This window comes from Thermobia domestica, chromosome 13, assembly GCF_964235325.1.
Source record: "Thermobia domestica chromosome 13, izTheDome1.hap1.1, whole genome shotgun sequence".
NCBI classification, from domain to species: domain Eukaryota; kingdom Metazoa; phylum Arthropoda; class Insecta; order Zygentoma; family Lepismatidae; genus Thermobia; species Thermobia domestica.
This window is the reverse complement of record NC_137466.1, coordinates 194,214,124-194,242,039: the sequence shown is the minus strand read 5'-3', so window position 1 is coordinate 194,242,039 and position 27,916 is coordinate 194,214,124. Positions and strand designations below refer to the sequence as shown.

The window sequence follows — 27,916 nt, the reverse complement described above, 5'->3', positions numbered from 1 at the left end:
TTGAAATTGTTCACGTGCAATTTGAGTGTCACGCTCGTTTCTACAAGTTTCACATTGCTTTTTCTCTCTTTCCACTTCTTTGGGTGCTAACGAACTCTGATTAAACAGTCTTTTCACATCACGAAAAAGGAAGTCGATCGACCTTGAATGCGTTATGCATTAATTTATTCTTTAGAATATAAAGGTGCAATCCACGAGAATAACAAAAGAATAAATAATAAGGTAACTGCAGGTATATACGCCAATACAGTTAAATACGCCAAGTGTTCAGTGCTGGGACGTTTCCGACGAAATCCGCTAAAATGCGCCTCCACTATGTGCCACGGTCTTGGACAAGTCCGATTTAAAGAATACCCCGGGAGACAGCGCTGAGACCGCCACACCGCGCCGTGCAGGATTGTTTGCTTTGGGAAGATTCCGTGGAAGGATGTTATTATGTCAATAGCGGTAAGGATCCGTTATTAGTTAAGTGCTAACTCAGAACATTGCCGATTGTTTACAGCAATGTACGCCTCATTTCGTGTCCGTCTAGGAACAGTTTGTTTTGTAAGTGCAATTTCAGTAGTTGTGATTCCGTGGCTACTAAATCAATACCAAGCATGATGCAGCGAAATACATCAGGGCTTGTGCAGGACTGACTGCTGAAGACAAAGATGTTTTCATTTGTCCCACATGTTCCATGTAATATCGGTGTAGTTTTTTTTTTTTTTTTTTTTTTTTTTTTTTTTTTTTTTTTTTTTTTTTTTTAGTCACAGTATAGTGACACTGTTTATCTTCTTATGGACTAAAACTTTTCAGTTTGGAACTTCATTTCAACTTTGGAGATTATCGTTTTTACATTTTATCTTTTTATCTTCATCTTGCACTTTGGTTATTCAATTTCTGCTTCAGCCATGCTGTGTAGTAATATTTGAGTTCGTATAATACAGACGATGTAAGCAGCTGCAAGATTTATTACAGCTTTCTAGTAGTATCCTAGACTTGGCGTAATTAGCTGCACATGTCAGTAAATACGCCACTTTGTAACACTTTCTTCTTTCATCTTGGGTACAAAGTAGAACTGAATCGCATCATTGCCACATTTTTTCTACACCCGGAAAAGGCTACTCCACATGTCTCCTTCTTTGTGTTTCATGAAAATTAAGGCTATAAAAAATCCAACTCTTAACATGGCGTATTTACCTGCACCTACCTTTAAATGACCTACAGTATATGGGGGGCGTTCAGAATACTTAGGATTCAAGTCCGATGACTACAAGTTCTGAGAGAAAGACAGTTTCTACGCTCAGTTTAAATACATAAAAAAGTTAAACATTGTTTTCATTTTTTTACATGATAAGAATTATTTAGAATCTTGATATGAATATTTTAAGCACTGAAAAGAGCTTCGGGTATATGAAGTATGTCCAAATAGACCAAAAGTGGACCTAGTCTCTTGTGCACTGAACGCTTCCTATATATGTAGGTGCCCATACGGTTCCATAGTTAAATTCTATTTCTGATATTATATTTCAGACGGTTCCATAGTTAAATTCTATTTCTGATATTATATTTCTGATGAAAGAAAAAGAACAGTTTGGAAAATAATTATTTTTTAAAACAAGTTGAGTAGTTTCGTTTTTACATAGGGGAAAGCGGGGTATTCGCGAACACTGGGTTAATGCAGAACACCCAAGTTTACGCCCAAGGAAGCTTGTTAGAAAATAGACGATTTTGCTGCACGCTAGCGGAGAGACCTGGAAAAGTGCAGCACAAATTTAGTGACTGTCGGTTGAGTGGATTGCCAGGAAGAAAACGTTTTGTTGCTTTTGTCGATTCGCTTATAATATTGATTTCACAATCTGGGGAAGTTAAGTTCGCTCTTATCTTATCTATATTGTTACAGACAAGGCTATATATTCCTTTACAGTTGAGCATTAGTTCTTTGGAATCTTACTAGCCTGTATGCAGTCAACAATTAGTTTCAATTTTAACAATAAAATGGCATTTCATGGGGAAATACCAGACAGAATATTTGCCATTACCCCAGAGTGTTCGCTATTGCTCCATGTGAAATAAATTATCAAAACTTTTTAAATAGTTTTTTTTTTTTTGTTGTTGTTGTTGTTGTTGTTGTTGAAAAGTAAGTAATAAGTTAATGAAATTGGTTTGAGAAATAGATCATGTCTTGGTAATGAGCGTTATTAGCTTTATTAATTAAAATAGTTCGCTATATTTATTTTTTTAGGCCACTAGTAGCTTACTTCATTATTCTATAGTCAATAACACTATTCTAGATATCTGATCCTTTATCATAGGCTGCTATAAGGAGTTTCTTCTTATTGTTGAAGGATGACTGGGTGAATATGCATGCATGTATTACCTATTAGCTTTCATTTGTAATAGTTTCAAAGATGATGTGGTCTGGTCATTTTACTTTGACGGTGCAACTTAGGGATGGGGAAATACTTAAAAATGATCAAAAAATGACCGATATTAGTGACGAATACATAGTTTTCCGTGTCGCTAAGGTGAACAGTGACACTTCCGATGACATTTAAATCCAAATTCAGCCCCGTAACTTGGGGAAGAGAGATGGTGGGTATACGATATATATAAAATGATCGAAAATGACCGATAACAGAACTCTTCAGTAATAGTAAAAAGTGACTGACTAACGCAACATATTACTATTTTTTTTTTAAAATTTAACCCAGCACAGCGGATAGTGGGCGCTAGTTGAAAATAACTGTTTTCACTTTGTATTACTGCCAGAAGAAAATCAAACCAAAAGAATACATCCTATATTTTCTAATCGAGGATGTTATGACCATCCATAACTTGTTAACAACAATGGGATAATATTATTTAAATCAGGAATCACGAAACTTACATAAGCTTCTGTGGGCTTTAATATGTAGGTAATTGATGTCTAAAGGCGAGAATGTAAAAACATATAATGTATATATGAGCAATTAGAAAGAAATGAAATACAGGCATTTTGCATCTCATGATATAATGACCACGTTTTTTCACACGAGGAACCCATTTTGATGTAAAAATTCTTCGCAAGCACCTGCCGACAATGCTAATGGATAATCTCTGACAATATGTTTACATCAACAATTCAAGTAGTAGTACTAGTAGTACATATTTTTTCCTATATAGCAAGTAGATACTGTACATAAGAAAACATACGCTGCATGGACATGTGTCACAGACTGGTTATATAATCGCTACGAAGGATATGATGTTACAACTGCCGATGGCGGTGTATTCACATGTTTTTTCTTCTTCTTCTAAATGTATGTTATCATCTGGTTATTTCTGAGGAAAATCAAATTCAAAAGACTTCCAGGATTGGCCATTTGTTACCTAACAGGAGTACTAGAGAGATGTAATTTCCTCATTGCCAACACTCATTGGGAAAAGAAATGGAAAGATGATTAGGATGATGATAACAGTAATGAATGATCAGAAAGACGATCTGCTACGGAATTTTCTCTTGTTAATGAAAAACATTGAAAAGAAGAAAGTTTTTTTGTTTTTGCAGAATAACGTTTCAATGATTGGTTGTGAAAGAAAAGAAATATTTCCTTTTAACATGTATTACAAAGACACGTGTGGCTTGGTTTCAAAAATTAGTATTATAAAGTGAGTATTCAAGATGTTATCAGCGAACCAGGACAGTATTCTAAAAATAAGAAGTATTTGTTGACATCAAAATGGAGAGAAATCTTCTTACGGTACTTTCAACCTTTACAGCGCCGTGCTGTAAGAATCTTGTAGCTTCTCATTAAAAGAATCTTGGAAATCTACAATATTTCTCCAAGTAACGTAGTTTTCAAAGGGATGTACAATTATATATATATATATATATATGTATATATATATACCGTATTCTCGCGTGTATAAGCCGCACTCATGTATAAGCCACACCCTTAAAATTTAACTTTACTTCCGTTAAAAAAATCTTTTGTTCGTTTACCGGTAATTATTGATTCAAATCAACAATAGCGGTATTTGAGTTAACGTGTTTGTCCCTATATTGAATTGTTGTTTCGTCTGATTGTGGCTTTGTGGATTTGTTTTCTATACGTGTTTCGTGTGATGTACGGTAAATACCGTACAACAAACGCAAAAAATTAATACCGTAATTATCTTTAAGCCATTTTAAATCATTCGCGTGTATAAGCCGCACCCTACATTTTCGTTTGCTTTTTCGTGAAAAAAGGTGCGGCTTATACACGCGAGAATACGGTATATATACATACATATATATATATATATATATATATATATATATATATATATATATATATATATATATATATATATATATATATATATATATATATATATATATATATAAAGCAGCTTTTGTTGTTATGCTACACTGAATTTTTATCAAGCTGCTTGGACAAACCATTGCAACAGTCTAAAGCGATAACTATGTATTCTTTTCTTTTACAAATAAGAGCTCTTTTCAAAAGGCTTATTTTGGCCTTTCTGTTGAACTAATTTTGGTTGTATACAAATCTACTTGGAGAATAGTTATGGAAATGTACAGCTATTTACATTTCATAATATCGATAAGAAATGAAATTTCAACTGTGGTTCTAAAATATTCGAAATGGGTGACAGCATCAATTTTGCAGTCATACGTGTAATTGTAAACTTCTGTAATTTTACTCTGTATGTGACCACACAAATAGCATTTTAATTTCAACTCTTTTAGTATCAGCAATTAAACGGGTTGAATTTGTTACTGAGATACGTTCCTTTATTACTTTTAAGGGTCGGTGGTGTGATATTATTGTTTTAAATGTGCATGCTCCAAGAGAAGATATGGATGACGTTATAAAAGTTTTTTTTGTTGTTGTTGTTTTTTTTTTACGAAGAAGTAGTAGAACGGGTATTTGCCCAACTTCCGCGATACTATATGAAAATTGTATTAGGGAATTTCAATGCGAAGGTCAGGGCCGGATTTATCATTTTGGCGCCCCTAGGCCCAATAATTTTTTCCGCCCCCTAGTCTGGTTAAAGTTACTTTCCTAAAAACCTTTATTAAAAAATTATATCAGGCCTATATGTTAATTGCTTAAACACCACTCCAAGATGCAATTTTATCATTGCAAGTTTTTTGAGGAATTTACTTGGTTCTGGGCTTAACAAAACACCGTTAATGTATTAACAAAAGATTGGTGAACTTTACCAACAATTATTTGTTCCAATGAACTTCAAAATCAGAATGCTTTATTAGCCTGATTTTTTAAATCAATTCAAAAAATATGTTAAGTTATGGCTATTTATTTTTATTTCTTGAAATTTTTTATTTTTTTCTCTCGGCCGTGCGCCCCCTGGAAGCTTGCGCCCATAGGCCCGGGCCTACCGGGCCTATTGGGAAATCCGACCCTGGCGAAGGTAGGACGAGACGATATTTTCAAACCGATTATAGGGAATGGAGGTCTGCATAATGAAAATAATGACAACGGCGTTAGACTCGTGAACTTCGCAACATCCGAAAACCTTATCGTAAAGAGTGCAAAATTCTCATATCTCGACGTTCATAAACACACATACGGTACCTCGCCAGATGGAAGAACACACAATCAAATTGATCACGTTTTAGTAGATAGAAGAACACAGTCTAGCATAACTGATGTTCAATCATTTAGAGGAACTAACTACAGCAGTGATCACTGCTTGGTAGCAGCCATAATAAGCGAGAGATCATCGTTGAATAAAGGCAATATTCAATGTCTGAAAACGGAGAGGTTAAAGAAATTAGAGGAGAGTCAGGCAAGAGGAGCGGATACCAAATTGAAGTGTCGAATAGATTCTCAGTTTTAGATGATTTTGGGAGCACTTGTGTTGAGGATATTTGGGTTTAAATTAGGGATAGCATTAAAATTTTAGCAAGAGAAAAACTGGCGCAAGTGGAAATATATAGGAACAAACCATGGTTCGATCAGGAATGCACCAAACTTACAGAGAACGGAAAATAGGCGAAATTGCGTTGGCTACAAAATCCGAACGATATAGCTACACAAAATTTCGTTGACCTCAGACAGGAAACTTCCAAAATGTTTAGAAGAAAGAAACGCGATATATATATATATGGTTCGATCCCAGCCCCAGCCAAGTGAACTTTGTGGTGGACAAACACCGTGTGCGTGGGTTTCCTCGGGGTTCTCCCGTTTCCTCCCACTTTCTTCATTCCACCATTTCATTCATTACTCATCATCACCGTCTCCTTTAGCCTGACCAGCATAACCGTGGGACTTATAACTTCAAATATATATATTCGAGACATGTATAAGGGCATCAACGAATTTAAAAAAGGGTATCAATCTCGCGCGTATATATTGAAGAGACACGACAGAACAATTCTCACTGATTCAGATAGCATCTTAAACAGATGGAAAGATTTGTTTAACGATTTGCTTAAAACATAGCCAAAAACTAATGTTCCTGGAAAAAACGAATGCACACAACACAACCATATATTCCAGAGCCTGATCAAACAGAAGTAGAAATCGCTATAAAGAAAATAAAGAAATACAAATTTCCGGGCATAAACGAAATTTCAGCTTAGTTAATTTCAGGTGGAGGGGAAAATTGTTGAACAAGATACACAAACTCATTCTCCTTGTCTGGAACAAGGAGGAATTACCACAAGACTGGAAAGAATGAATCACTGTTCCAATTCGCAAAAAGGTGACAAGGTGGATTGTAATAATTATTGAGACATTTCTCTTCTGTCAACATCCTACAAAATTCTTTGAAACATTCTATTAGCAAGATTGATCCCATACGCAGATGTTTAATGGAGATTATCAGTGTGGATTTGGACGAAATCAATCAACTATAGACCAGATATTTACAATTTGATAAATGCTCGAAAAGAGATGGGAATACAATACCCCCGGTCCATCAATAATTTCTTGATTTTAGAAAGGCTTACGGCTCGGTTAGGAGAGTAACATTGTACAACATTTTTGCAGAATTTGAAATGGTAATTAAAATGTGTTTAAATGAATCCGAGTAGGAAAATTCTTGTCCGAAACAAGAAGATGCGTTGGGTTAAGTTCTGTCAGCTTAAACCCCTATTCTACAAGTTCGAAACTGTTACTATTCCCCTTGTTTACCTTCATTTTTAATATTCCCGCGTAAACAGCAGCTTGCGCGTGTCTGTTCACTCCTATCATTTTCATACCTTCACTCGCACCATCGTGATTAATCCGACTGGGTTGAAAAGCGTGATTAACTAAGCAAACTCATCATCATCATAACGCCAAACACATATTTCAGACTTTGACCGTTTCCGATTTTGAAAACGATCCATCTTAAACTTTAAGTCATTACTCGACACCTTGTACATCACATCGTCATTACCAAATCATGTATAATAACTTTCTTTAAGTAGTAAGTAGAAACTTATTGTGTCTCTCATTGAAACGTTTGAATTGCGAGCGGAACATGAAAATTTTTACTAAATGCATTTCTTTGCAAACCGAGCAAGGGGCGCCAATACTTTTACGGACCGCCACGTCGTTTACTTTTTTCTAAGACTTGTTCTCTCTTTCTGCCTTGCTCGTTCGGCGCCCCCTTGCCATCAGCGCCCAGAGCAACCGCCCCGCTCGCACTCCCTTAGCTACGGCTCTGCCTATATTTAAACGTGCCGTCTCGAATAGTGATCTATTTATATCATAAATTCATGGTTTTTGGAACAAAAGCATAATTTAGGAATTTTCTAAATCAATATTTTGTCACTTCGTTATCATCTCAACGTTTACCAATGGTTAGTGTCGCGAGAGACGGGGCTCGATTCTCGCTAGAAGCTCATGTGATTCAGATCCACATTTACCATCGACCCCCAAATTTATCATTTTCCCCTAAATTTACCACTTTACCCTCAAATTTACCATCATTCCCCCAAATTTATCACTCTGCTCTCAAATTTATCATTTCTCCCCAAAATTTATCACTTTGCCCACAAATTTATCATTCTTGTCCCAAATTTACCACTCTGCCCTCAAATTTATCATTCTTCGCCCAAATTTACCACTCTGACCTCAAATTTATCATTCTTCCCCAAAATTCACCACTCTGCCCTCAAATTTATCATTCTTTCCCAAAATTTACTATTCTCTCCCAAATGTACATATCTGTTTAGTATCCTGCCCCTAACTTTACAATTCTTTAGTTTGATTGTATCATTTTCAGTGAAGGGAGCAGCCTGCGTCCTAAAACCCACTTGTACACATCCCTGGAAACACTTGATGATGAGTATGACCTGTCTTTGTTTTTTTTTTTCTTTTCTTTTTTTTATGAAGATGACATAGTAGCTTTGGTCATCGGTCAATGCATCTTGGTTTCTTGTTTTTATTTTTTTTTTATTTTTTTTATTTCATTTTAACCAATAAAGGTTAAAAGTTCAACCATATAATAAGGCGTGTGAGAAAATTTCTCCTGTCACAAAAAAAAAAGAAAAAGAAAAAAGATGAACATTACGATAAAGAATTTCTCTTCAAACTGAATGCACCAAACGAAAAGCATCTTCTTTTTTCTACCCAAATAAATCACAAGACGTTTTCTACCATCACATCACGTTTCTTGTTGTGATGTCGTGCGTGTCTGTGAAAATGAATGACCTGCGAGCTAAGAAGGTGATGCATCTATTAACGCGAAATGACCAACTTGATCAAGCAAGTATAAGGAAGGGAAATTATCCCTTGTTTCTCAGCCGTTCTATTCTTAAGAAGACTCTTATGCAAGTAACTCGTTGTGTAACTACACGAAGAGACGTGAATGTCCATCCATGAATAAGGACGTGAATAAGGATGAACATAACATAATATTATTAATTGGTTAAAAGTGACCATTTGGTTTGTTGTCCGTGATTTTAGAGATCAACTTCGGAATAAAAAGTTCGTGACTCTCCTTATCTTCATTTTTCGCTTTTCTAATATTTTACCCAGAAATATGGTTTGTTACAAATCAACTGTCGCTATTTCAAAAATACTGACTGTCAATTGTTTTTTTTTTTTTTTTAATGTTCCGGCGGACCTACTTACTATTCGGATAGGTACACTCATGTCCAAAATGATTGTCGCATATCTATAACTGTCTTCTTGTAAGAATATATAATTCGATAATGATTTTGCAGGGTACTTTTAACACTGAAACTATGTGTATAATCAGGAAATGTATATTTGTGGTAAATTTCATAGAAAAAGAATTATAAATACGAAAATTATAATGAGTAAAATAAAATGTTGTTAAATGGACAAGAACATTTTATTTTCATTTTATTGTTCTTATTTACTGCTCTTTTCACGTGAAATTTGCCACATACATGTCTTTGCCGATTATACACATACTAACATTATAAGACGTGCCAGGCGAATTCGTTATCAACTTATATTCCTAGAAAAATATATTTATAGACATGCGACAATAATTTTAGACATGAGTGTACATATTATTTTCACACGGCATTATTCTATTATAGACGTATTATTTTGGTATCCTCCGAGGGTGCACTAACTCCGGGAGCAGTGCTTCCCCAGAAAAACATCCCCAGAAGAAGCACTGCTGACTGTGTAGTTTTAACGCTTCCTTTTTAGCACCAAAGATGTAAGAAACATGAACGAGAACTCATCTCAAATTCAATGGCGGGAGGAAATCATATCAGTACTTCTTTTTACTATAAGATAGAGAAAGGAAAGCTTATCTAATGTAGTATTTCTTCTAATGGCCAGAGGCAATCTAGCCCGGGGTCGTGGGGTCTAAATACCCCCAGCTTTTTGAATGACAAAAAATTTAAGCTGTTATTTATATATTTTTGAATATTTATAGTAAACACATGATATACCTACCATAGTCTAGATTCTGGCTGCACCCCCTCCCAGTTTTTACCTTTCAGATCCGCCACTGATGATGCCGTATAAAACTCTCTTCCCTTATTGTCGACGAAATTTAATTATTTATTAAGGGACACTCTTTTCCTGTAACATCTATGTTTAAATTATATTTGTCACTATTGCTGTGACTGTGTACTTCCTTTTTGATTGTAAAAGTAACTTTTTCTTTTAAGGTTGTGTGTGTATGAGAGAGAGAGAGTGTGGGGTTCAAGTTCAAGTTGAAATATCAATTTTCAAGTTTCGGCATCCCTTACGTTTGATTCTTCTTTCCTACATTCCAGCAGCCCCTACGTGCATGTAAAGTAATATCTACATCTACTAAATAATCCATTTTTTTCTCTCTTTTTAAAAAATATATCTTTTATTAACAGGCATGTCTAATTTGATTATACTCTAAAATTATTTTCAATACACTACAAATTGAATTGTAACTTTTCAGCGTTCTAAAATTCTATTTCTTAATGAAGTGAAAATGAACTGAATTTTTATACTATTTTAAGATTAAAAGGAAGTGTGTACATTTCACATGAATCTTGTCTCTTGTTCCCTCATAATTGTTGCTCTATAAAAGAAAAAAAAAACGGTACAAACTTTAAGTTGTTTCTTCCAGGCATTCATGCTGGGGTTCCCCGCAGATGGTCAATTCCCCAGGATGCTAGCCAGTCATAGCAACGTTGAGCGCCATGGCGCACAGTTTAGAAACCACTCGTATATGTAAAATATAGTTTCAGATTGCACTTATTACTGTGTGTTTGAGGTAAGGATTTAGTTTGTAAATCAATAATACTTAGATATCGTTAATTTACCTTTGATTTGCATGGAATACTTTTGTACTGTATTTCCTTGACTACAGCATTGCACAGAATACTAACATCAGAAGCAGGAAACAAAACAGTTTGCTATTATGTATTGAAGAATTCTTTATTCTATTACCTTTAGGCACGTCCAAAGGATTAAGATTGCATAATGTATATTGTTCAAGGCCTCACTGTTAAGCTGTATTCAAATTCTGCTTTCTCTATTGCATTAACCTTTACTACCACTACAATTTAACAATTAGGAAGTACAATTGAAATAGTTCTTCCTCTTAGAGAGGTGCAGATTGAATACTAATTACTAAAAAATCAATGGATAAAAACTATATGATCCTGTGTTGCTGTTTTGTACAGGAAAATGCTGTGCAATTTCCTGAGAACGTTGCGTCCATAATAAATTACAGATTCGCAAATACGTACTAGTTCCGTGTTACTGAAGATTACGACTGAGAAGCAGAGCATCCATTTCTGGTATGAAAGATTACTGTTTTAGCCACATGCCATGGTGTAACGGTGTTCGAATCCTAGTTCGGGGGCGGAATTTGTAATGCTGGGGGAATCAAATTTAAGACAAGATAAATTTGATTTCCAGTCTTGGTTCTGAAATTATTTTGAATAATTATGTTAAAAATTATGTTCGGGTTCGCCAAATACTATTTATGAATATGCAAATTGTTTTTGCATATTTACTCGCCGCCCTGACAAGATATAACATGCCTAAAAAGCAGAAAACTGAAGATACGTGCGTTGATCCATGAAAACCTGATTTACACCGCACGAGGCTCGATTTTTATAATCCTATTTTCCCCATACGGTACTCCAGAGTGCTAGGAAAATAGGTGTGTAGTTAATTAGAACATATTTCAAAAGATATTCACGTGCTGCATAGCTGAAATAAAATTACCATAGTAGTTTTAATGGGAAACAGCTATACTGGCCGTCACTTCGATAAGGAAATAAAATTGTTGCATAAATTAATTTAGTTATCAGACTAAAAGAATTTATGTAAATGTAGAATGGAAAAATTTACTATAAATACTATTAACTATATCTGTGATGATCAGCTCAGCTAGGTTCCCAATTGTTTCGAAATAATATAAGAAAATTCTCTAATTGGCCTAGACTAGGTTGGGAAATCTGAATTGTTTTAGTAATGACAATTTAACAAAATTTAGGTAACAGTAATAAAATTTTAATTATCCAAACTTGCAATAAAAATTCAAATTGAACAACAATTTAAAAAATGAAATGACATGATCATTTTAAGTTGAAATAAATTGAGACAAATGTCACTAAAATAAAATAAAAATGAAATATGGAATACGTTGACTGAAGAATCTGAAGGATTCTTATTTTCTTTATGTTGTTTAAAAATAGATCTTAGGCAATACTTTCAAACTACAAAGATTTGAATTTAGTGAGCAGTTTACCTTTCTTTTGTAACTGCTTATTATCTAAATTACAAACAATATTTTCTATTTTCCACTTTTTAAAGATCAATATTTTAGATATTCCAAAAAAAAAAATTAAATGTACATGGTATCATTGTTTCATCTTTCCGATATAACCTTTTGTGTGTGATTTATTTAGTCCAGAAGACAATATTTTATTCATCAAGCACAGAAGGAGAAAGTAGGGAAATACCTATGCTTGAGAAATAGATAGTTGACGAAGGTGGGAAAATTAGATGATTTTGAATGCTAGCAAGACATGACTATTATTTAGATTAATTAAAGATGAAAAGATAGTGAAAGCTTTGATTTGAGCAGTGCACTGATTTGACTTTAACTGTCTACTTTAAATTGAAAATTCTCAACACATGTGTATAGATCTAAGATAATAATAACATTCAATAATAATAAAAATACCTTGCAATATAAAAACAAACAATCATATATACTTGGACACATATACTAGATAGTCATATGATATATACATAATGATTATTAGAACACATATATAGATATCAGAGTTTATACTTAACTTGGCCAATATTTCTTTCTAAATGTCGGTACCTTATATTTGTTTATTTTACTTTGCGCAATATTTTACTTCATAATTATGAAGATCTCTCTGCGCGGCGTTTGCGCAGACAGATGTCTTTTTTTATGTTTAGTTGCTTATTTACGAGTTAATTTTGTCCTAATGATATTTTTCTCTATTTACATGCTTATGGCAAGAATTATACTCTATGCCTTTCAATTTAGGTACACCCTGTCAATACAAATGAAAATACCTATATCTATCAAACAGATTACACTCGTCTTCTAACTGACAATTACGAGCTTTCTGGGTATGTACTTGGTAAATAAAAAAAATCTTTTGATAGAAATACATGAAAACATAAAGATCATTCATCCAATTAATACTTGAATAGTAATGCTTTTCTGACACATTAATCTCGTCGTGTAATAACCTAACTTTTTATGTCACAAAATTTTCTACATATAATATCTTTAAATGAGCAAACAACGCTAACATTTAGAATATAAGGAGATAATTTTCAGAATCTAACACTAATTAGCTGTGTGAGTATAAATGGTTAAAATGACAAAAGTTAATCACAAATAAATTTTAAAATATCGATTTCAGTTATAGTTTCTTAAAAAAAATAATAATAATAAAAGATAATTGTTCAGTCCGTCAAGGCCGGATTACCACGATTCAATTCTCGTCTCGATATATTAGTGAATTTGGCCAAGGTAAGAGGATGCGCTCGCCCACGGTAATGTGGCAACAAATTCCAAATTGAAAATTTAATATAAAGGTTTTGTCCTACCTTCCCGTCGATTCCCATGTTGAAGCTACCACTTTTATTCACCTCTGGTCGACCACTTACAACACTCAAGTTCCTGTGTTCATGTGACTGCAGCATCCCGTTCGACTCCCGAGATGTGTATGGTCACCCGCCGATCTCTGACGCTCTCCTCCTTAGGCCTTTGGCTCTCTCTGGATATTTAGGACGTCATCATCGGACTGTAGCATCCAAATTCCTCCTCATATCTAGGTGTCTCGGCGTCTCTTCCTAAGTTGTCTCGGTCAAAGTGATTATAGAAGTCCAATATTGGTGAATCCAACTGATACACTGATTAACAAATTATGTATCCGTAAACTGATTAACAAATAATGTATCCGTAAACTGATTAACAAATAATGTATCCGTAAACTGATTAACAAATAATGTATCCGTATATATGTTGATCACAATTATCACAATTGGTCACAGTCACAAATCAAACTTTAGTTGCACTCTGTTATAAGTCGATATAAATGCAAAATAGATTATAGTTGGGAGAACGTTCGGAATTTGATTTAACTGTATCAGTGTTTTTATGAGTGAACTCGTTGCGGCACTATTGGGTGTGTTAGCACTTCATTGTCTATAGTTCTCAACACGATAAAAATAATTAATAAAGTGTGTGTGTGTGTGTGTGAGCTCTGTATACGTGTTGTCGGTGTCACTTCTCAAACTTAACTGCCCTTTCTTTTTAGTATCTTGCAACCGTCTTTCTATTTTAAAAAAAGTAACGTATGTTCTCCCAATTCCAGTTTTAAAATTTTAAAATTTGCCAAAATAGGTTGTTGTTTGTACGTTGCCTTTTCTTTCTTCCTAAAATGTTAAAATGTGCTAATGGACTTCTAGCTTGCAATATCGTGCCGGTGTGGTTCCTTCGGTTTTATCATGCGCTTGCGAATATACCTCTTTTCTACGATAGCTATTGTGAAGATTCTCTTTTTAGACAAACTGTCTAGCTTTACAATAGAACTTGAGTGTGTCTCCTGGCTGTGGGTGGTCGTGGTGAATAAAGACTTTTAAAGAGTTCCGTTGCTCAGTTGTCTATTTACCGCTGAAAGGCTGGATACCGTTGGAAAGCAAATAAGAAAATACGCGTTTGAAGGAAAACAGAAATACAGATTCTTCATTTTAAAAGAAAAATTATATCTCCAAATATGCACTAAACAATATACTAATAAATGATTTACTAATTAATTGGGTCACAATAGCAACTGTCACAATTACCCCCCTCCTAAGATGGAGCAGATGATGCAACGTAGTTGAAGCAGATCTCCATCCTAAGAGAAAGTATGTAAGTGACGTTGCGCATTGTGTTACAAATTCTAAGTACAAAAATAATATTACATAAAAATCCTAACCCTAAAAAATTCAGTTTACATGAAAATGAAATTACATGAAAATCCTATCCCTAATGACTTTTGGTGAAAATTCTTACCCTTTTTTCTTTTTTTTATATACGAAGTCTCGGGTGTCGAGTTTCTGGTCAGTTTTAAGCTGCCAAACACAAGCTTTCGAGTCATGCTTGAAGAACATCTGATGATATTATCTTTAATCCTCTTGTGGAATTGTTTTCTTCATTTTATTTTAGCGCTTATGCTACTGCTTCTGCAAGAATGTTGACTGCTCTAGGTGGCAAAACAATATCCCTTTTTATACATTCCTCAGCGTCTTGGACTACAGGAAAGAATGGCATTAGTTTTCAGAGAATTTTCTGGAGGTAGATTTCCTCCTCAGGCGAGGGCAAAGCCATTGCTCGCACTTGAGTTTTCGTTATCCGGCTGCACTATAACACTTCTATAAAACGTCTTAATATTAGGAGCACTATCTCTTGAGGACAATGTTTCATATTGCATGCATCAATATACTAAAACTGCTAAATTTTTGGTGGCTGCTCGCAGCTCAAAGCTCATTAACCTTTAGCTCGGCGCGTTCATCACAGCTGTCATCACCAATGGGAAGGGGTGCGTTGAGTCTCTTGCTCCAAACGCAAAACTCCACTTCAGAGCTCGAATCGGGAATTTCTCTCTTCCGATGGCTCTCTATCAATACATATCTGTATCTCTAAGCACATTCTGGTGCATTTCAAAAATCGTGTCTCCTACGCCGGTTTCAATAATGAGTATCGCACTTTTGGCGGATATCTTTTTCCATCTGTCCTCTGTATCCCTATTGACTTCACTTCCCAACGTCCGACATTTGCCTTAAGAATACGCTGATTAATAAAATTTTCTTTAGCATCATGGTGTTTGTCCTTCATCTTTTACTAGGGTGAGCTATTCAAGTGAGGTATGCAATACTAAAAATTTCTCGTTTACATTTCTTGCAGTAGTCATCTAGGCAATTGCTAGGTTCTTCTATCATCGCTTCAAATCCTGTATATTTTTCTACGCACAATTTTCATGGCAATTAATTTGAGTTGCTTCCATGCCGTCATCATTGGCATTAAGCTGCTTCCTGGCATGCTTTTTCTGACCATAATCTCGAACCCTGGACCACTAGTCCGGTTCTAGTTCTCCGACTGCTGACCGGTTCGCTGGGTCGCATTGTCGGAACCATCCATATTATAATTATTCATATTTTGCCTGCCTCGTGTACCACGGCGGTGCGGTCTAAAATTTCCTCGCTGATTTTGAGTGCCCATTTCCTGATTATTCACTTGGCTGACTTGTCTGGTCTGTGTCTCACCTCGTCTACCTCTGTTTCTTGGACTTCCCTGGAACCGTCGCGACTGTTGGCCTCTCGAAGAAAGTTGTCCTTGTCTTCTCAAGCCACCACCATCCTCGTCACTACCTGCCGACTGTTGTCGTGTAGCGTTCACCCCATTCTCTTCTGTAAGGATGATTTCTATGTCGTCTCTCTCGGTGGTTTGCAAAGTCCTGGTCCCTGGGGCGCTGTCCTTGTACTTGTTGCACTCTCTTTTGGCCCTGGGTGGCTCCTCCTCTCTGATTTCTTTGGGCGTTCCGGTCCCTCTGCTGCACTTCAATACGGTCCAGCTCTTCACTATCCCAAAGGATCATAGAGAGCTGTTCCGTGTCCTCTAGATGAACTCCTATCAGCTGCCTTTAAACTCTGATAGGTAACATGTTCTTGACGTTCGACAGGATTTCCGTCTCTGACATGCTGGGACTCAGTTCACGGAACGACTTCACCTGCTCCCAGAAGAATTCTCGGAGCGTTTTCTTGGAGTCTGCCCTATACCTGGTATTCCTCAATCGAGTGAGTTTTCTCTGGACTATAGCCTCACTCTGGAAATTTCTTAGGAACGCGTTTCTGAAATCGTCAAACGATCTGAATTGATTCAAATGATTATCTACCCACATCTTGGCTGCGCCTCGCAAGATGCGCGGCAGAATGGGTAGAAGTTCTTCCTGTGCAATCCCATATAGTCGGCAGTCATCTGACAGTCTATCTAGAAATGTGGACGGTAGACCCATATCGCTGTCAGGGTCGAACGTAGGTAACTCTTCGATCTTAGGGGCTCGCAAGAAACTTCTCATACTGACATTCGAATCAGCAGATCTATTTGACATTTGGTTCTCCTGACCTAAACCCTGCAAGAATGGGTTGGATGGAGGAGGCGTTGGCGTCCTACGTGGCGGCTCGGTTGCTACTTGAGAAGTGGAAGGCGCTGTTCTCTCTGTATCTGTCACTCTCTGTTCCACTAACTGACTTAATCGTGTTGTCAGCGAAGTAGCCAACTGATCCACTTGATCTTGAATGGCCTCAGTTTTCTCCCGATCTTCTTGCTGACGTAATCGCAGTGCATCAATTAGGTTTGATTGTGAGGTCATTTGTTCCACAAGTTGTTCATGCGATTGCCGCACGGAGTCTTCAAAGTTTTCTATTCTGTTCAATTGAGCGGTTACTTGTCCTGTTATTTCCTCCTGTCCCTGTCGCATAGACTCCTCTAAGTTCTCCATTCGAGTCTGTAGTTCTAATTTGTCAGTCTTGGTCTGCGCCTCTAGGTTCGCACAGATTTGCCGTACATCTTGCAGCAACTGTTCTTGTTTTCTTTCAATTTGCTGCACTACACTTTCTTCCATTTCTCTAGCTTTCTTGGTCAATCCATCTTCTAGCTCTTTCAGCTTCTTTTCCAACATTTCATTTTGTTCTTTTTGTTGTTCTTTAAACAGTCTTTGTAATTCTTTCTGTTGCTCCTCACGTTCTTTCTTTCGCTGTTCTCGTTCTTCTTCTTCCTTTTTCTGTTGCTCCTCACGTTCTTTCTTTCGCTGTTCTCGTTCTTCTTCTTTCTTTCTCTCCCGCTCTTCTTCCTTTTTCTGTTGCTCCTCACGTTCTTTCTTTCGCTGTTCTCGTTCTTCTTCTTCCTTTTTCTCCCGCTCTTCTTCCTTTCTCTGCCGCTCTTCTTCCTTTTTCTGTTGCCGCTCTACGTACATTCGGAACCATATTGGCGGTTCCGTGCTGCTGTCTACACTGTTGGTTGGCGTGACGCCCTCTTCGGACATATTCCCTGTATCCATTGCGTTCCTTCTTTGATCTCTGACCAGGACTGCCGAATTTTCTTCTGTTGGCGATTTTCTTTGACTTCGTCGTTTTCTTATATCGCCACAAATAACGCATCCAAAACTTTGTTCAGTGGCCTCTGAATCCTCTTCCCACAAATCACGCTGACATTCAGAACAATGCTGTTCTCCTAGCATCAGTTTTCTTCGCTCTTCTTTCGATGCGGAGCGCAGTTTCGGCATCTGAAACTAAAAAAGTCAGCTATTGTGATAGATTATATCCCTTTCAATTGGAAAAGAAATGAATATAAAGCATCCGATTCTAATTCTAACACAGTCTATTACGCTAACATGCATAAAATTACTTTGATCCACAAGACAACTTTGAAACTCAACTTACACACACTTGTTTGTTTATTTATTCTTTCATTAAAAGTATAGTGCCTAGCTCGGAGTCACTCAATCAAACACTAATCCAATTCAATCTCGTTCCTTATGCTCACTATATTAATACTAATAATAATAATTATAAACATGTATAGATATATGTATAACGCACTTATTTACATTACTCGGGAATTTAAAATAAATCTGCTTCATATCAAGTCACATAAATCACTGAATATAATTACGAATTAAAATATTAATTTCCTATTAACTAAGATTGAATATCACTATGCTAAAACAAAGAAAAAAGAATACAATATACATATATGCGTGTACCAGAAAAATATATACTTACTTAATCTAATTTACCTTATTGGCTTTCCTGTTCTTACCTGTGATTTAATCGCCATCTTTTTCTTCTCACTTTCATTTCACACAATAAACAAATGAACCATTGATATTTTCTTCTTTCTTCTTCTTTTTTTTTTTTTTTTTTTTTTTTAAAGAAAACGTACAAAATTTTATTTCTCCTGGTAATGAATTGACAGAAACGCTAAAAGAATTAAATTGCCTTCCTTCCTTTTCAGTTTCTTTTTCTTTCTTTTTTTTTTAAGGTGACATTCATCGTCGCCGAATATGTCTGTCAATTATTTTGTTCTATCCTCTCGGAATATTTACTCTATTCTACGCTTTGTAACATCCTTTCCTGCTACACTACTATAGATGTAATCTTTCTGTCGTACACCCTGAAAAAGAAAGTAAATTGGAGAGGGGGAATAGAACGTGTCTCGTTCTATATTGGGTCCTATCTTTTTTTTTTTTTTAAAATACCGATTACCAAAAATAATAACGGATATTGACTCGTGATTTCTATTAATTTATTAGTTAATTGTTCGGAACTAATTAACTACGCTTCGGGTTCCTGTTCGATGTGCGCCATTTGTTTGTAACGGTGTTCGAATCTTAGTTCGGGGGCGGAATTAGTAATGCTGGGGGAATCAAATTTAAGACAAGATAGATTTGATTTCCAGTCTTGGTTCTGAAATTATTTTGAATAATTATGTTAAAAATTATGTTCGGGTTCGCCAAATACTATTTATGAATATGCAAATTGTTTTTGCATATTTACTCGCCGCCCTGACAAGATATAACATGCCTAAAAAGCAGAAAACTGAAGATACGTGCGTTGATCCATGAAAACCTGATTTACACCGCACGAGGCTCGATTTTTATAATCCTATTTCCCATACGGTACTCCAGAGTGCTAGGAAAATAGGTGTGTAGTTAATTAGAACATATTTCAAAAGATATTCACGTGCTGCATAGCTGAAATAAAATTACCATAGTAGTTTTAATGGGAAACAGCTATACTGGCCGTCACTTCGATAAGGAAATAAAATTGTTGCATAAATTAATTTAGTTATCAGACTAAAAGAATTTATGTAAATGTAGAATGGAAAAATTTACTATAAATACTATTAACTATATCTGTGATGATCAGCTCAGCTAGGTTCCCAATTGTTTCGAAATAATATAAGAAAATTCTCTAATTGGCCTAGACTAGGTTGGGAAATCTGAATTGTTTTAGTAATGACAATTTAACAAAATTTAGGTAACAGTAATAAAATTTTAATTATCCAAACTTGCAATAAAAATTCAAATTGAACAACAATTTAAAAAATGAAATGACATGATCATTTTAAGTTGAAATAAATTGAGACAAATGTCACTAAAATAAAATAAAAATGAAATATGGAATACGTTGACTGAAGAATCTGAAGGATTCTTATTTTCTTTATGTTGTTTAAAAATAGATCTTAGGCAATACTTTCAAACTACAAAGATTTGAATTTAGTGAGCAGTTTACCTTTCTTTTGTAACTGCTTATTATCTAAATTACAAACAATATTTTCTATTTTCCACTTTTTAAAGATCAATATTTTAGATATTCCAAAAAAAAAATTAAATGTACATGGTATCATTGTTTCATCTTTCCGATATAACCTTTTGTGTGTGATTTATTTAGTCCAGAAGACAATATTTTATTCATCAAGCACAGAAGGAGAAAGTAGGGAAATACCTATGCTTGAGAAATAGATAGTTGACGAAGGTGGGAAAATTAGATGATTTTGAATGCTAGCAAGACATGACTATTATTTAGATTAATTAAAGATGAAAAGATAGTGAAAGCTTTGATTTGAGCAGTGCACTGATTTGACTTTAACTGTCTACTTTAAATTGAAAATTCTCAACACATGTGTATAGATCTAAGATAATAATAACATTCAATAATAATAAAAATACCTTGCAATATAAAAACAAACAATCATATATACTTGGACACATATACTAGATAGTCATATGATATATACATAATGATTATTAGAACACATATATAGATATCAGAGTTTATACTTAACTTGGCCAATATTTCTTTCTAAATGTCGGTACCTTATATTTGTTTATTTTACTTTGCGCAATATTTTACTTCATAATTATGAAGATCTGTCTGCGCGGCGTTTGCGCAGACAGATGTCTTTTTTTATGTTTAGTTGCTTATTTACGAGTTAATTTTGTCCTAATGATATTTTTCTCTATTTACATGCTTATGGCAAGAATTATACTCTATGCCTTTCAATTTAGGTACACCCTGTCAATACAAATGAAAATACCTATATCTATCAAACAGATTACACTCGTCTTCTAACTGACAATTACGAGCTTTCTGGGTATGTACTTGGTAAATAAAAAAAATCTTTTGATAGAAATACATGAAAACATAAAGATCATTCATCCAATTAATACTTGAATAGTAATGCTTTTCTGACACATTAATCTCGTCGTGTAATAACCTAACTTTTTATGTCACAAAATTTTCTACATATAATATCTTTAAATGAGCAAACAACGCTAACATTTAGAATATAAGGAGATAATTTTCAGAATCTAACACTAATTAGCTGTGTGAGTATAAATGGTTAAAATGACAAAAGTTAATCACAAATAAATTTTAAAATATCGATTTCAGTTATAGTTTCTTAAAAAAAATAATAATAATAAAAGATAATTGTTCAGTCCGTCAAGGCCGGATTACCACGATTCAATTCTCGTCTCGATATATTAGTGAATTTGGCCAAGGTAAGAGGATGCGCTCGCCCACGGTAATGTGGCAACAAATTCCAAATTGAAAATTTAATATAAAGGTTTTGTCCTACCTTCCCGTCGATTCCCATGTTGAAGCTACCACTTTTATTCACCTCTGGTCGACCACTTACAACACTCAAGTTCCTGTGTTCATGTGACTGCAGCATCCCGTTCGACTCCCGAGATGTGTATGGTCACCCGCCGATCTCTGACGCTCTCCTCCTTAGGCCTTTGGCTCTCTCTGGATATTTAGGACGTCATCATCGGACTGTAGCATCCAAATTCCTCCTCATATCTAGGTGTCTCGGCGTCTCTTCCTAAGTTGTCTCGGTCAAAGTGATTATAGAAGTCCAATATTGGTGAATCCAACTGATACACTGATTAACAAATTATGTATCCGTAAACTGATTAACAAATAATGTATCCGTAAACTGATTAACAAATAATATATCCGTAAACTGATTAACAAATAATGTATCCGTATATATGTTGATCACAATTATCACAATTGGTCACAGTCACAAATCAAACTTTAGTTGCACTCTGTTATAAGTCGATATAAATGCAAAATAGATTATAGTTGGGAGAACGTTCGGAATTTGATTTAACTGTATCAGTGTTTTTATGAGTGAACTCGTTACGGCACTATTGGGTGTGTTAGCACTTCATTGTCTATAGTTCTCAACACGATAAAAATAATTAATAAAGTGTGTGTGTGTGTGTGTGAGCTCTGTATACGTGTTGTCGGGGTCACTTCTCAAACTTAACTGCCCTTTCTTTTTAGTATCTTGCAACCGTCTTTCTATTTTAAAAAAAAAGTAACGTATGTTCTCCCAATTCCAGTTTTAAAATTTTAAAATTTGCCAAAATAGGTTGTTGTTTGTACGTTGCCTTTTCTTTCTTCCTAAAATGTTAAAATGTGCTAATGGACTTCTAGCTTGCAATATCGTGCCGGTGTGGTTCCTTCGGTTTTATCATGCGCTTGCGAATATACCTCTTTTCTACGATAGCTATTGTGAAGATTCTCTTTTTAGACAAACTGTCTAGCTTTACAATAGAACTTGAGTGTGTCTCCTGGCTGTGGGTGGTCGTGGTGAATAAAGACTTTTAAAGAGTTCCGTTGCTCAGGTGTCTATTTACCGCTGAAAGGCTGGATACCGTTGGAAAGCAAATAAGAAAATACGCGTTTGAAGGAAAACAGAAATACAGATTCTTCATTTTAAAAGAAAAATTATATCTCCAAATATGCACTAAACAATATACTAATAAATGATTTACTAATTAATTGGGTCACAATAGCAACTGTCACAATGGACGACTTTATTTATTTATTTATTTATTTTATTATTACTAGACCGGTTTTTTATGCACTTAAAATTCATGAAATATGCATGCAATTATGCTGTTAAATGTCTTAAAATATGCACTTAATATGCAATAACAATGTAAAAAAGGAGAGAGCATTATCAAACATGCACTAAAGTTGTGACAAAGTTTTGGAGTAAAAATGTAACATCGAAAGTGTATTTTACCTTTCGGGGACTTCTCTTCAGAATTTATTTTATGACAATTACAGTGTCAGTAGCAGTACTCCCCGCACTATGGCGAACTGAGTCAGCAAAAGTTTTTGTGACGCCATAGGTCAAAGATCAATGACCTTGGCCCGGGGTCAATGACCGAGGGGTACTTTGGACCACCCTCTCTAGATTTTGGCAGGGGTACCTTGACCCAACCCCTAAATTTTGGCAAGGGTACATAGGACCACCACCGTTAAATCTTGGAAATTTTCAAACTAAAAATTTGGAAACAAAAAAATTACAAACAAAAAATTTCAAACAAAATTTTCAAATACAATTCTGAAACATAAAATTTTTAAGTTTGAAAATTTTGTTTTGAAAATTTTTTGTTTGAAAATTTTGAATTTTTTGTTTCAAAATTTAGTTCGAAAAATTTTTTGTTTGAAATTTTTGTTTGAAAATTTTTCGTTTCAAAATTGTTTGAAAATTTTGTTTGAAATTTTTTGTTTGTAATTTTTTTGTTTCCAAATTTTTATTTTGAAAATTTCCAAAATTTAAGGGGGTGGTCCTATGTACCCTTGCCAAAATTTAGGGGTTGGGCCAAGGTATCCCTGCCAAGATTAAGGTTAAGGTGTCAGATTAAGGTTAATGAATCCGAGGTCTTAATGAAAGTGAGACCAATTGAGGTAAGTCAGCGCGAGACCAATCAAGCGTCAGCCTCATTGAGGGTTGGGAGACATCTTAATATTGTCTACATCTGTGCCTGTTTTTTTTTTTTTTTTTTTTTAACGATTGGGTTTTTATTTGAAATTGGGAAAGCGTTCCGCGTACTTTCTTCCATTTTGGCTACTTGACGTGGTTACCTGAGCCTACGCTCTTAAATGTCCATCTAATCTTACACTCTTAAACTTGATGATCCTAACAATGTTTGGTAAACAGTACAGATTATGCAGTTCCATGTTATGAAGTTTTCGCCATTCCCCATTTCCGTTCCATGTGAGTCCGAATATTCGTTCCAGGATTTTATTTTCAAATACTTCCAGTCTGTGTACTTCCGTCAGTCTTCCGGCTGCCTACATGTCTTCTAATTTTCAAATCCTGGTTGTTCAACTCTTCAAAGCCTTGTGTCACGGGATAGTTAACAGACACAAAATTTGTACCCACTTTCACTCACAATGTACAGATCGCATCTTTTGACAATAAAATGACAAATAGTGTCACTAGAAATGCTCTTGGATGACAGATTTAGGCCAAACCTTTCATTCAAGTTATGAATAGCTTATTGAGATGGACCTTCGTGTTTATGGAAAATGATTCACAAACAAAGCACGAACTTCATGTAATTGTGGTGCTGTTTTCACCGCTTTTCAAGGAGAAAAAATAATGATCTGTTGATGTACTTCCTCTTCATTGTCCACTTATACACACGTGAAACAGAAATTCATTAAAAAAAAAAAAAGAATAAACATATACATACCATTCTCGTTAAGTAATTGAGTTCTTCGCAGCTATATGATTACCGGACGCATCTCTGGCATGGAAGATCTGGGTTCGATTCCCAGCGAGAGCTAATGTGGTTCGGATTCCATGTTAAGCCGTAGGTAGTCTCGCTGCTGAAAGGGATGATAAATAAGACCCAACCTACTGTTAAGTAGTTAACAATTTTAAAACTGAAGAAAAACAATGTACATGCACTTCTTACCTAAATTACATTCTTGTAATATTCCGGAAAAAAATCTGAGCTAGCGAACATAATCCATGTGAGTTTAACGCCCCTATTGACTCATATAAACTGGTTTATATTTTTAAGTGTTAGCTTATAACTGTTTAGGTTAGACGTTAGCCAAGTTCAGTCTCCTTCAGCCCATCTTATCTTAACTTGGATTTGGTTGGCTTGGATTAGTTTAGATTAAATAAGAAGTATTCCTTTAGATTAGATTAGATTAGATTAGATTAGATTTTTATCCTATTTTATTTATCCACGTATGCAATTCAATAATATATTTATGCATTGTGTGATTGCCGATACATAGGATGACCAATCAAAATTTCAATGTTAATCAAATGTAAAAGTCTTCGGTCCACTATTCCTCAAGGAAATATTTTATTTTCATATGTCCATATGTCGTTTAACCTTTACACTATGCAAAGTTATCACTATCCAAAGTTTGGATATTGTCGATTTTTCGACGCGAAGCAATCACAAAAGTTAAGAAAGCAAAATTTTTAAAAATATTTTCACAGTTAAAAGTCACATCTCGATTCAGGAATATTTTGATTTCCGGCTACACTTATAGACTGCCCTAGTTTAAGGATAGAAGCAAAAGCATTTTTTTTTCTCGAAAAAAAATCTATGATTTTCCCAAAATCTTCACAAAAGTTACTAGGCATTACGATTAGCTATAAAATAACTTCGGAAACAAATGCGGCTCCTGAGGGAAGCCACACCCATAAAATTCGTTTTTTCTTTCTTCAAACTAAACAAACAAAAGTTACTTAATGTTCAAAATGTTGTACGGTGGCTGTCCGGAAAGTAATGTCTAAGCATGAACCAAATCTTCAAGTATGAACAAAAAAAAAAATATTCACAAACTAATACGAATAATAGGGTATAATACCTGTACATTAAAATTGTTAAAAAATATTGTTCTCCTACGTCGCTACATCTTTGCTAGTGAGATTTCCAATCTGGAAAAGCATTCTGGGAGGCCTGTTCAGGAAGTGCATTTAAAGCCATTTCACAAGTTGCTTTCACGTCCTCAATTATTTTTCTTGGGGCGAGAACACGCCGAAGTGTGCTGCCTGGCACTTTGCTTCTTCATTTTGAGGTCGTACTGGAATATCTCATCACCTGTGGTAACATTATCCAAAAAAGTGACGATCATATTTACACATTTCCAAAACATTTTAACAAATTTATACTCTGCAAGATTTTTGGTCGTCCGTCAAAATTCTTGAGACAAGCTTCGTACACACTTCTCTCATGTGCAAATTCTTGGTCACAATCTCGTGGACGATAGTTATTTGGAATATTTAAGGTGTCAGCCATTAAATGAACACTCATTCGGTCTGTTTGCAAAAGTTCTTTCACACAAGTCACATTTTCGTCGTTTGAGGAGATTAACAGGTGTCTAGGGCGGGCTGCGTCGTCGATCTCTTGAAAGTCTTCCAAAAATGCCTTGTGCCATCTGTAGACTTGTCTTTGTGATAAATACTCATCTCCAGAGGCCTGTTGAACCATTAGAAAAGTTTCCGCTGCAAACTTTGCCGAGTCTTGATCGCGTATCTTTGTTCCAGTGAGCGCTGTATCGCGACTTGTATAAGAGACGAAACAGAGGTTTACGAAATTGCCCGGCTTAACCTCTGAGAGCTCGGAGACAACTGAACAAGTACTTGCTCGATGATAATTTACTTTCACGACCATCGATTGTGGCGGATAGTGCGCGCTGCAACCTACAGTCACTTCACATATATGACATAACTTTCTTGACAGACCGTGTATACAAGAATGAGAACACTAGGTTACTTTTCTTCTCTTAATTTCCAGTGGTTCTCATTGAATTCAATTTTCATATAATACTAATGTGACTTCCCTCACGAGCCGCCTCTCTCTGATGATAATAAAAAAGAATAAGGATATATTTTATTGTTCCTGAAAATCATTATACTACACACAGTCTGAGTTTCATATAATATATATAAACCTGAGTTTGCTATTTGAGTTGCATGTAATGCAGTCAGGTTAAACTCTTATATTGAATTTAAAAAAAAATAATAATCATAACTCTAATGTCCACTTTCTAACAAGAATTTATGACTGTAATTAAATGAAACGTTAAAATGTAAAAGTAAGCCAACTTAGATTTTCTTTTCTGTTGCAATGTTGCCTAAGGCATTGCTTCTATATACAAGTAAAAAGAAAGAGCCCTTGACCTCTACCGTGCATATGAGCGCAAGATCTGAGCAGTGCTCTAGAAACGTATTTTCCCAAACCACCATCAACATACAGTTGGGTTCCATGCTACGAAGAATTCATATACAGTGACCTGCCTTTGAATTAGGCACACCTACCAAGTACTGTGTGGGCTTCCCCAATCTGTTCTTAAGAACTGTAGCGAGCAACTCCAGTAGCTTCTGGACCTCGTCTGAAGATATTGCAAGCCACGAGTCCTTCACAGCTGGTCCATGTTCACTGATGGAAGCTGTCTGCTCTGTAGAGTCTTTTCCACAACATGCCACAAATGTTCAACTGGATTCAGATCTGGATGGAAGCGGGGGCCTGCATTAACTGGAGGTCGGTAGAATGTTCCTCGAATCATTCAACTGTATCTAAAAACAATTCAGGGACCTGTGGGCTGGACAGTTGTCTTGTTGGAAAATGCCTTCCCGTTGGCATGAACCATGGTCTTGAGCACGTAATGTTACACCTGGTCCACCAGGATGTCTGCTACAGCTTGACATTAAGGAATACTCTTACGCGAATTAATGGACCCAATGATGTCTAACAGGCCATAATAGACCTACCACCATTGCACTGTTCCAACTTGACATGCGGGATCCATGGATTCATACTGTTGTCGCCAGATTCGGATTTTTCTAACGGCATGATGCGATCAGATTAGGAACTCACCCAGTGACGACGCCAGCTTTAATTTCTTTAGGAGGCAAGCGAAGGGGCAGATGTACTTTTGGGGACAGCTATTTCTTTGTATACCAAAATAATAGCTTTTATATTATCTAACCTACATTACACAACACAAATTTCTTGATTTATTCTTGATTTCTTGATATATATTCAATAATTTAGAAATACCGTTCATCGATCGATGCTAGTTTTCATTATTTTGATGCTCAAATAGGGCAAAGCTTGAAGATAGTAGGGGGACAA

General features: G+C 35.4%; 2 protein-coding genes and 1 long non-coding RNA gene across 3 annotated transcripts in view; 1 reads left to right on the top strand and 2 right to left on the bottom strand.

The window, feature by feature from the left end:
• Positions 1 to 27,916, top strand: part of LOC145668914 (uncharacterized) — a 165,080-nt gene that overhangs the window by 16,636 nt on the left and 120,528 nt on the right. The window contains exon 3 of the long non-coding RNA XR_014128116.1: positions 10,519 to 10,665. This is a non-coding gene — a long non-coding RNA (uncharacterized LOC145668914). The remainder of the gene's footprint in view (positions 1 to 10,518; positions 10,666 to 27,916) is intronic.
• The window catches only part of LOC145668913 (aquaporin AQPAn.G-like), a 179,553-nt gene that overhangs the window by 143,901 nt on the left and 7,736 nt on the right, over positions 1 to 27,916 (bottom strand). The window lies entirely within an intron of this gene.
• On the bottom strand, positions 16,583 to 18,223 carry LOC145669075 (uncharacterized). The gene has a single exon (XM_081737432.1). It carries the CDS (start codon positions 18,221 to 18,223, stop codon positions 16,583 to 16,585), a length of 1,641 nt encoding a protein of 546 aa, XP_081593558.1.